This window comes from Echinops telfairi, unplaced genomic scaffold (assembly GCF_000313985.2).
Source record: "Echinops telfairi isolate 266 unplaced genomic scaffold, ASM31398v2 ScPeMD7_4;HRSCAF=17, whole genome shotgun sequence".
Lineage (NCBI taxonomy): Eukaryota > Metazoa > Chordata > Mammalia > Afrosoricida > Tenrecidae > Echinops > Echinops telfairi.
The window spans coordinates 13,308,222-13,319,307 of record NW_022103900.1 but is presented as its reverse complement, the minus strand read 5'-3'; the positions used below and the strand labels follow the sequence as shown (position 1 = coordinate 13,319,307).

The 11,086-nt window shown below is 43.0% G+C and overlaps 1 protein-coding gene across 5 annotated transcripts in view; it reads left to right on the top strand.

Annotated features, from left to right (window-relative positions):
• LOC101650336 (sodium-driven chloride bicarbonate exchanger) overlaps positions 1 to 6,441 on the top strand; it is a 114,925-nt gene extending 108,484 nt beyond the window's left edge. For 4 of the 5 annotated variants that reach the window (XM_045298841.1, XM_004703919.2, XM_045298837.1 and 1 more), the window contains 2 exons: positions 1,286 to 1,353; positions 4,184 to 4,712. In XM_045298841.1, the coding sequence (XP_045154776.1) occupies positions 1,286 to 1,353; positions 4,184 to 4,334 (219 nt within the window). In that variant the 3' untranslated portion in view covers positions 4,335 to 4,712. Of the gene's footprint in view, positions 1 to 1,285; positions 1,354 to 4,183; positions 4,713 to 5,711 lie in introns of those variants that run through there. The other variant, XM_045298832.1, reaches the window with a different exon arrangement.
• Positions 6,442 to 11,086: the final 4,645 nt, after the last annotated feature.

Below are 11,086 nucleotides of genomic sequence, written 5' to 3'. Positions count from 1 at the left end.
ACATATGCGCGTGTGAGTGTGTGTGTGTGTTTCAGAGGGGCTAAAATTTACTTAGTTTCTTTTTAGGAACAAGAAATATGTCAATGGTTTTTCAAACCATGGCATGAGCAAATTGAGGGTCAAAGCCTGCCTTCTTGCGTGTCAGAAATAATGACCTCAACCAAAGATCTTACCTCTTTCACAACATGGGTTAAGCCAGCTGAGCTAACTTTGGATACACCACTGAAAGCTGGAAGGGGTGAGGCTACAAATCTACTCCTAATGTCTTTGATCATTTTTCATTTGGGAAGGAGGTCATGCAGCTCTTCATCTTGATGGATCCTTAATTCCCAGCTTTGAAGGTGGAATTCTAATTCTCTTACATGATCCTAAATTGTTCTCTGAACATAAGCAGTTCTAACTGACCTACATGAAAATAAATTAATTCAATAGTTCTAAATTGAATTCTTTTTTGGTGCTCAAAACAAGTTAAAGCAGAGCACATGAGTATGATAGCTTTAAAATTATTTTTATCCCAAATGTATAGTTTAAAATTGTTATGTATGGAAAGATGAATACCTGGATAATATCCCTTTATGGAAGAAACCAGGAAGGATTGTGGGAAGAAATCTGTGCCATGAAACCAAGCGTAAGATGCCTCAAAGCTCCGTCAGCTCTGCCATTTCCCGTCCCATGTGTTTTGAGCTAATGCCGATGAGTGCGCTATTGCCCAGTGGTTATCAAAATGTGTCCTCAGACCCACAGAATCTGCATCACCTGGTAACTTGTTGGACATGAACAATGTTGGTGTCTTACTTCAGACCTATTGAATGGGAAACTTCTGGGCAGGGTTTAGCACCCTGTGTTTTATCAAGCCCACCCGGCGATTCTGATGTAAATGAGAGTTTAAGAACGGCTACTCTGAACACTTCCTCACCCCCTCTAAGTAGATAAAATGCACTTTCAACTTTATAACAATGACACCGAGTCCCTGCCTCATGCTTTTGTCTTTATGAAGCTTAGAAGATTTTTAAAAACTGGAAATTAACCATGTTTTGCATTGAGTGACATGATGGAGATTGTTGTTAGCATTTAAATTACTTTGTGGTGCAAGTCTCTCATTAATTACTTATGTTCTTGGTAGCTGATGATTTATTGAAAGGACCTGTGCTAGCATTAATAAATGCAAACAAAGTAGAAGGTTCTGAGGTTAATGAGATAATGAAACATGAAGCTGTGTTTCCTCTTGAATGTAAAATGGGGACTCATCGGGTCCGTTGGATATGCATTATATGTCTCTTTCCAGGAAGAACAAAGTATGCTGGCGATGGAAGACGAGGGCACAGTGCAGCTCCCACTGGAAGGGCATTACAGGTGAGATATGCATTTCCAGGTACGCCACTCTGAGTTGTGGGATTTGTGGTGAGGTAGTCTCTTTAGGAATTTGTTATTGTGTGGATTCCTATAGTGGTTTATTGACATTGTGATAGAGTAGAAAGCTCTAGGCTAGGAATTGGATTGCCCAGGGCTCAGGACTAAATTGGCCACACTCTCTTGGGAGCTATTGCCAAACTGTGTGAGAGGAAGAGTGGCAGGGAGCGTGTCATGATGTGCTCATAGGAATGTAGCACCCCAGAAGACAGGGTACCGATTCGCTTCTGGGATAAATCAGTTGAGCAACTGTAAATGTTTTAACTCTGGGGATGTGCTCAAGAAAATATACAACTAGAGAAATAATGTGCTCAAGAAAATTAAAAATAGAGAAATAATACCTGAGTTGCAGAATTCAATCACAGCAATCATTTCAGAACATCTTAATGCAACTCTCCAAAATATGTGAGCCATCTTTGTGTGCAAAGACACAGCAGAAGAAAGCAAACTCCTGTAAGTTATAAGAGTAAAAATGATAATAAACTTTTCCAAGTATTTGATCCCAAATAACATCACTTTTAGTTTAAGTTCAATATTTTCCTTGTCCAATTATGTTTTGTGCACCGGTTAGCACCCAATTTCATAGTCTCAAAGTGCTCAAGGAATTTTCAGGCGTGCCAATACAAGTGGATGAGTTTTCTCTTAGTGGGGAATTTTTCAAAGTTTGAAAGATTCAAAGTAGAAGAGGATCTGACTCTAAAAGTGTATCCCTAACATTGCTTGTTATTGTTACCATTGTCTACCTCTAAAAGGTGAGTGCAGCGGGCTCTTTAAATATTTTTTTCATAGTATTTAAATTGAACAATTTGGTTGGTCGTTTAGTTGAAGCCAGCATTTCCCCAACTGCGTTTTATAGAAAATTGGTCGCATGTGGTACCAGTGAGATTCTCCAAAGAGTGTGTGGCTACACACAAGTTTGGAAAATGCTCCATACTGCATTCCATTTGGGAGATCCACGGTGCACAATGGCTTGTTAAAACTCCAAAATCTTACTGCATTGTAAAATATATAAATAAATACATTTGCTTACTTTAGCTTTTTCTAAACTCTTGCTCACAAGACTGTCATGAACGTGATGAAAACCTTGTCTTCCCCATGGCACTCGGGAAAGTAATTGACGTCCGTTCCTGGGACACGATCTTTCTAGGCAAACCGGGGCCTGGAGGGATTGGTAGAACTGAAGACACACATCCAGCCTGGGACCCTCTGAGGCCCAAGGCTTTTCTTCTTAAAGGTTCACTTGTTGCTCTTTTGTGGACAATCACCAGTGAGGAATGTGTGATGTCAGCCTAGGGCCTCCGTAGACCCTGGTTCTTTTTCACAGCAGAACCTCTCCCCTCTGTTAAAAGAATGCCGTTATCTCGTTCACTTTCTCTGACTTCAGCTCTGACTTATTCTTGCTGCCAGTTGGCTGTATGTCTAGCTCAGGGAGTGTTTTGTAGTATTCTGAGGGTCCTCTGTAATTGGTGCTTTTAAAAACAAAACAAAATAAAACACCCACCTGAGGTTAAGATGTGAGACAGACCCTGATGTTGTGAGTCCCTCAGCCAGTTAGAACGCTTCTGTCTGAAGTGTTCTATTTGGTTGCATTTATGCAGCCACGGTGTATTGAGCGCGTGCTAAGTGCCAGGATCTGTTGGAATCAAGCATCTCTGGCCTCCCTTTGTATTCTAATAGAATGGGGAGGGGAGGGAATAACATTACACAGACAAACAAGAAAAACCTATGGTATGTCAGATGACAAAAGTGCAATAAAAGTGAAAAATAGGGGGGGAGTGAAAAATAGGGCTAGGAGTCCCAGGAGGGGGTTGGAATGCAATTTTAAACAGTCAGAGAAGAACTCTGAGAGAAGGACTCTTGTGCCCAGTGAAGATCTACACAGAAGTGCTCTAAGTGCCTGGCTTTCACAGGATAAATGTTTTCTCTCACAGGCTAGGTTAGGGGGCTTGAAGTCTAATCACTTTTATATCTCAAAAGAGATTAACTCAAGATACATCCCAATCCCATGGATTGTATCTTGCCTCATTAACATAAATCCCTCTAATTCTACTCATTAACATCATGGAAGTTAAACTTTACAACCCACTGGGTAATCACATCCGGTCATAAAACAGAGGATAATCATGCAATGCTGCAAATCATGGCCTAGCCAAGGTGACACAGATTGGCGGGGTGGGGGAGTGTTGACAAGAAGACGCAATAAACATGACAGAAGGGAAGAGTTGCACCACCACAGGAGGTAAGGTTTGGAAGGGACATTCTGGCAGACTGGTGTGTTCTACCACAGCCCTGAGGCCATCGAGGAGTGAGCAATAGCAGCCATAGAGAAGGCCAGAGGGCTGAGGGTGGCACCAGAGGAGGCTCCTGGGGCTTTGTAAGGATGCCAGCTTTTATTCAGGATGCTGAGAGCCACTGCGGGCTTCTGAGCCCAGGACTGGTGTGATCTGACCTACGTTTTAGAAGACAGCTGCCATTAGTGTGTTAAGGGGAGGGGATGGAGCAGCCACCACATAGAACTTACGTTTTAATATGGAGTGCATGGTAGCCATCATGGCCAAATCAATTTTTATATGCCTAAAATTTTTCTTTCAGATTTTTATTTTTTCACACGATGTTTATACTTCAGAGAGCTATTTAATATATATTGATTGTTTCATTACAAGCGACTGTAAAAACACTCAACACAGGTATATATTAGGCTTTCTATCATAGGGTAAGTGCTGTTAACTCACTGAATGTTTGTTATTTCATTTTTGGGTAAACTTGTACCTAGAGAGGATCCATCGGTGATCAATATTTCTGATGAAATGTCAAAGACTGCTTTGTGGAGAAATCTTCTGATTACTGCTGATAACCCAAAAGATAAGGAGTCAAGCTTTCCTTCCAAAAGGTTTGAATTTTACAATCCTGAGATTACATGCTAATACCAATCACTTTTATGACATGAAGCCATCAGCCCGAAAGAATAAGTACTGGTTTCCATCCAATTTAGAGCGAAAGTATTTCAGAAAATTATTTTTAAGTGGGTAGAGATAGTATTTATCACAAATGTTTGAATGCTTTTTAATATCTCTCTTTCAAATTGAAAGTGAACTCCAAATTACTATGGTGGTGGAGGGGGAAAATGGTGCTATAAATGAGTGCCCAGTATATGACATTTTTGATATTCATTTTGGCCTCTACTCTTTTACAATGAAATTCAATTGTATTCTTTCATCCTACATGGCCCAGAATCCTCCTAGATGTCTGACTACATTTTGCAACCATTTTTAAAAATCATATGACACATGCCTGGACAGTTTTACATTCAATACCTTCCCAAACCAAACCCACTGCCATCGAATTCCAACTCATAGCAACCCTGTAGGACAGAGCAGAACTGTGCCTGTGGGTTTCTGAGACTGTGGCTCTTTATGAGATTAGAAAGCCTCTCTTTCTCCCTTGGAGCAGCTGCTGGTTTCAAACTATTGACCTTGTGGTTAGCAGCCAAGCACATAGAATCTTACCACCTTTCCTCTATGAGTCTCTCCTAATCTATTCTATATTAAGGGGAGCAAGCTCTTTCAGAGGAAGACGCTGGACTTGAAGCTGAGAATCTTTCATTGACCTGGGCTTGTTCATGGTCAGCAGTCGAGGTTTCCTCAGGATCCACTGGATCTGTTCCTGTGGAAAATTCCACCATAGTCACACCAAAGGGTGTTCTAGGGGACATTCTTTAGTATAAGGAGACAAAATAAAAGAGAAGTGAGAAACAGATTGGCACCCATCAGTGCTATGTCTGTCTAAGAACGATACTAAAAGCCTCTATTACTATAAGTTTATCTTCTACTTCACTCTTAAATATTTTTTTAATTTGAATTTTATTATAAAACACCACCAGGGCTCCTTTAATGACCTTCCGGTCCTCAAGTTTAACTCTCTGGAAAATCTCCCCTAATTCCTAACTCCAAAAGTTCCCGCCCATTCTTATGTCTCTGTAGCCACCCATAGGAACAGCTCTTGAAATGGCAAGTGAGGGCTTTCAATGCATGCCGGGGGAGGGGTTTGTCTTCAAGTGTCCAGAGCCCTCCGAGGGTTGCCATAATTCATAAGTAAGAATGTATCCTGTCCGATTTTCTTACATGCTGATTGGAGGTCAAAGGAATTCCTGTGTTATGCTAAAATCTCATTTTGTTAAGAGAGTGATTGAGGGATTTGGGACAGTGTTTATGATGAATATTTAGGGCTTTTTTCTTTTCTTTTCATAACTTAAATTAACATTTTCTACTTGATTTTTATATTACATTTTTTTTGTCATAAAGCTCCCCTTCCTAATCACTCTAGCAGCTGATTTCCCAAAGGTAAGACCTTCTCCCTCAAACTATTTGTTGGTTGCTTTCCCTTATGTTAAATGGTGTCTTCTAAAAAAAGCCTGGTCAGCCTATGTCCTCTGTGTGTCTGGGGAGGCAACAGGCCTGGAAAGTCCTGAATCGTAGACTTAGATCCACCTCACACTGAGGGTGCCCGGTGTTCTTCCTCAACTCAAGAAGAGAGTTTGTAACTTGAGTTCACCGTGTTGCCCCCTGCAAGACTGATATAAATGCATCATGCATAAATCAACAAGTCCCACAGAATGGTATTTAATAGTGGTATCAAATTTCTAGATTGGAAAAAGAAAATTCACTCCTTAAATGAAGCAACTGCGAAACTGGGAGCTTCCATTTATGCACCATCCTGCATTCATGCATCCCAATCGGCAAGCTCTGTCTGACTTCGTGGGAAATATTGGGAAATCTGTGTGACTAGAGAAAGAGGCTGCATTAGACTGGGAGCATGTGTCTCTTGCTGCTGGTTTGTCACCTCAAAAGAGCATGCTGTGAATAGCATCAACAAGACAAACAGTGGATGTCCAGAGAGTCTGCATGTCAGAAGCTGGGGGTTAGCTCCTGTTCTCTCTCTGTCTCTGCTGTCTCTCTCAACACCTTCCAATACTTACTCTAAAAGAGACTCAATAGATTGTCTTGACGTCTTGGTGGGGGGCGGTTAAGGTTTGCTTTCTTTTAACGAGGTTTTTAAGCCTTTGTGTATTTCCTTGCTTGGCTCAAGCAGGAATGACACTGGATTCTAAAAGATGCTTGATCTCCCTTCCCCAAAGACGCCTGTGTCGGCCGGATAGACTCAAACTCACAATAACTCTGTGTTTTGCTAGAATTCTTAAAAGAAAAGCAGAACACTGTTAAGAAGGAGGATTCTCCCAATTCACTGACATATGTGCCTGTGGGCCCTTTCACATTAAAAAACATGGCTTTCTGATATTTGGAAATGGGAAACCCGGTGGAAGGCTGGAGTCAACGGCTGGCCGTGGGGAATGGGGGTGGGGACGCAGGGGAGGAATTTGAGACAGTGAGACTTGTAGATTGCTTTTCTTCCTGTACTACGTGAATTTGTAGTAGGGACACTCCCTCTTGTTTTTCTTTGGATCAAGTAAAACTTTCCATGACATGATATTATAGGCCATCTCCAACCAAAGGAAATATCCAAACTAAAAATCTGTGCCAGAGAGTCAATACTGACTCGTGGTGGCCCTATAGAACAAGGCAAAAATTGCCTCTGGGCTTCTGAGACTGCAATTCTTAACAGAGGTAGAAAGCCCCATCTTTCTGCTGCAGAACAGCAGGTGGTTTTGAACTGGCAGCGTTGTGATTAGCAGGGCTTCTAAAGAAAACCTAAATAATGCCCTTCATCAAACAAACCTAGTTGTTTTTAAAAACATGTATCTGGATTAAAAATATGTGTCTAGTCTTCAGACAGTAGATTGACATTAGTGGACAATTTGTAAGGTACTTTAATCAAGGCCAATTTCAAATAACTCATTGCCATCACAGCAACCCTGTAGGGCAGGATAGACAGGCCTCTGTGTGTTTCTGAGACTGTAGCTCTTTACAGGAGTAGACAGCCTCATCTATCTCCCAAGGAGCAGCTGGTGGTTTGGAACTACCAACCTCTTGGATTGCAGTCCACTGTTGAAACATATAAACATTCATTTCTTATGGTTAGAACATAGGCTTCTACTGAGGTGAGGTCCAAAATATTCCCAGAGGAACATTTTACCTAGCTTTCTTTACCTCACAATGTGATTAAAAAAGAAAAGAAAAGAAAACAACCACGTTGGTTTCCCATGTGAAAAATATCTCTAGGTGGTTAAATGTCTCTAACCTGGCCATTGACAGTAAGAGGGCTGCTCTTGGAATCCCGGAGTGCAGCAGTTCCCTTCTGAAGCTGCTACTTCTGCGTGGTATCTGTTGAAGGCAATAAAGTATGACATCAATAATGAATATCCAACTTTATGTTGGAGTATCTGCTGGTCCAAGAGACCCAAAGACCAGGTTAGCAGGGTCTGTGGCTACTGAGACTGAATTTGGTTTCCATGTAGCCTTTGATGCTCTCCTCGTTGGTCTCCAACTACTCGTCTTTGCTATAAGTCCTGTGTGCCTATCAGAGAAGGCTAGCTACCTCTAGCTTAGAGGAGTTTGGAATGACAGTTGTATTTTCTCAGTTATGTCATTCATTTTTCTTTGTCAAAAAAGACTTTGCCTAGTGTAACAACGAGGAGGCGCTATGAGCTAACTGCAAACTCTACCACAGCTCTAGAGTGTCTAATATTGACCCTGGTTTTCCCAAGTGTTGCAAGTTATCTGTGATCAGCTTCTTTTGCAACTCACCGAGCAGATCTGTGGAACTGGGTCTCATTGGAAAAATGAGTTTATGTAAATGGGTAAGGGCAATTTGGAAAACAAGGGAAGGAATACTTGCAGCGCTTGAAGAATGTAACCCACATCACTGAGATGTACTTGGAGAAACTGTTGAATTGGTATATGTTAGGCGGAGTGTGTTCACAACACAAAGTCTACATCGATATTTTGAGTTCACAGAGAATAAAGATCATCACGTAGCCAGAAGACAAATACACAATGCATCGGAAGAGATGGCCAACTGCTGTTGCTTAGTTCTGTCTTGGTGGCAGAAGCTAAGCTCTGAAGCTGTGTACCCCCCACCCCACCCCAAGCCCACCCCCTGGCCCCTATCTTGGATTCTTCTTGTTTTCTCTGATTACCTGAATCTGAGACTTTTCATAATTTCTTGGTAAATATTGCTCATAGCAACTGTTTTGTTATGTAACCCCTCCATCAATCCCTTAGCAATATGAAAGAACCTGATTGCCTCTTGTGCTCTCATGGCCGATTAGCTTCATGTTATACCTTTCCTGTTATCAGCACCGTTCGGTTCTAAAGGGCAGGTTGTTAGACAAAGTTGGCATTATGCAAGAATGTAGAATGGCCACATCAGATCACAAATAGAGAGTGACATTATTACCACATTATTATATCACTGCCAAATGACATCATTGCATAATTACAGAACCACCGAGAGTTATGACCCAGTCAAATTGACACAGAGCCATCACAACCAGCACTACCCTCACTGGCACCTTGGTTTTCATTACTGCCGGATGCATGCCAGCAATGGGCAAAATAATTGGATAGTAGATTTTTTTTTTACTATAGTCATCATTGTGACAGACTGGATAATGAGATAGTCAATAAATGAGAAGGTATATTTAAAATGTTAACTCCTTAAGGCCCAAAGCATTGTCCTATCCATTTTGTAGCCCTAGTTCTTGTAGGGTGCCTGATGCATAATAAATATGCAATGTGTTTATTATAGTGATACAAGATAGACACACAATGAGGGTTTGTTGTCCCTCAGTATCCAGAAGCATGAATGTAACAAGAAAGGGAATAGTAGCCATGGTAAGAAGCAATGAGTCAATTTTATAGCAATTTTGAGCTCACTCTATAATTTCCATGTCATAGTTTTCTGAAGTCTAACCTGATACCAAATTCACTAGTTTAAAAGAAATATATAGACATTTAACCAGCAGTTGTTTCATAACCAATATGACCAAAGCAGAGCACAGAGGGGGGTCGGGGTGGGGGCACATCTGCAGGTAGAAGCAGCATTCACCACTTGGTGACAAATAGTGCCATTGGGAGATCATTAACTTACCAAAGGTCATGTAACACTTCCTAGTCTCTGAAGTATTGGACACAGGAACCGTTCACAGGTTGGCACGAGTTTGTCCCTGGCCCCACAATGCCCTACAGAGAGTGTGATAAAGAATGACCTCTGCTGCATAGCGTTCAAAATTGCCCATTGGAACAAGGACTAAGAACCGTGGACCCCCGGAATTCAAACGAGAAGAGAAACTAGAGACCATCCAATCCAAACCTAGTTTTACAGGTGCGGAAACCAAGGCCAGGGAGATGACGTCACGAATCCAGGACACAGGACTTACTCTCACTCAACTTCTGGGCCTCGGGCCCCTATCCTCTCCTCCTGCGCCCAGAGGTCCTGTGGAGCCCCAAGCCGCTCTCTCATTGGCTTTGTTGAGCGGAATAGACGGACAGCCAGGTAGAATCCAAAGAAAATCTCATTTGGAAAGCAGACTAGCCGTCACTTGTCATATGAATGGAACTTTAAGTCGAAGAAAGTGAGTCATGCAGATAGAGGAGTTAAAAATACAGAGTTACGGCTCCCGACACATCATGTGCACACTGTCATCTCCCCGTGTGGAAGGAGAAAAGAACCGGGGAGAAAAGTGGCTCTGCTCTGACCTGTAAGTAGTATGTGCTGAGAAGTGTGGCAGGCACAAACCCGAGTGCCATAGACACTCACTCACACCAGCTCTCAGCGCTGGCAGCGTGCCTCAGATGGCAGAAGCTCCGGCACTTCTTACCTGATGGTGCCGGGTGGCGGTGACAACTGAGAAGGGCTGTTTCTAGCTTGAATTGGAGGAAAAACAATTTAAAAGGCACACTCTTTGAATGCGTCTTAAGTTATTGACCACCGAGGAATCAACTGCACAGGAGGCCCATACAAAGAAAGGGTGGTGTTGGTTGTTTTTTTTTTAATTGTCACTTAATTCCTTGGAAAAGTTATAAAACCAAGGGAGGCCAAAGTTAGCAGGAGAAATGGAGGGAGTTCTCCCAGCACAGGCCCTCTCCTGCCATCTGCAGAGAGGTGCCCAAGGAAGCTGGCCAAAGTGGACGCTGAGCGGGCAGCGTGCTGGCCGTTGCTGGGGACTGGGCAGTCCTGCCCTCGGGAAGCGTGCACTCCGTATGAACTTCCAGCATATGAATTTCCCGTCCAAGCGGCCACTGTGAGCATTGGGAAAGTGTGACTTGGGGAGAACGGTGAAGAGAAGGCGAGAGTCGCTGCCGGCTGTCCCGCGGGTGAATTTAAGTGGGGAGTGAGACCGAATGGAAGCACTTTGGCAAGTTTCGCTGAGAACGTCTGAAGAGAAACCTTGGTCTCCTGACACCGAGCGAGGGCTTGTCTGGGAAGAGGTAGCACCCGTGTCCAAGACCCAGTGACACCCCACCCCGCCCCGCCCTGGTGCCTGCAGACCAGTGACCTCCAAGACCCAATCATTCACCAAAGCTGAGGGGCTGTGTGCCCCTGAAGGAGGAGCCACGTGCCCCAGAGCCCAGAAGTGCCTGCTGCGACGTCTTGTTGGTACTTCCTTAAGACAGGGCAGGACCAGCGTTGTCAACACTCATCGGGAACTCATTTGCCTTCCACTCAGGTCCACGGTGCGAATCTTGCATGCTTTGGGACCAACTTGAACAATGTCTCC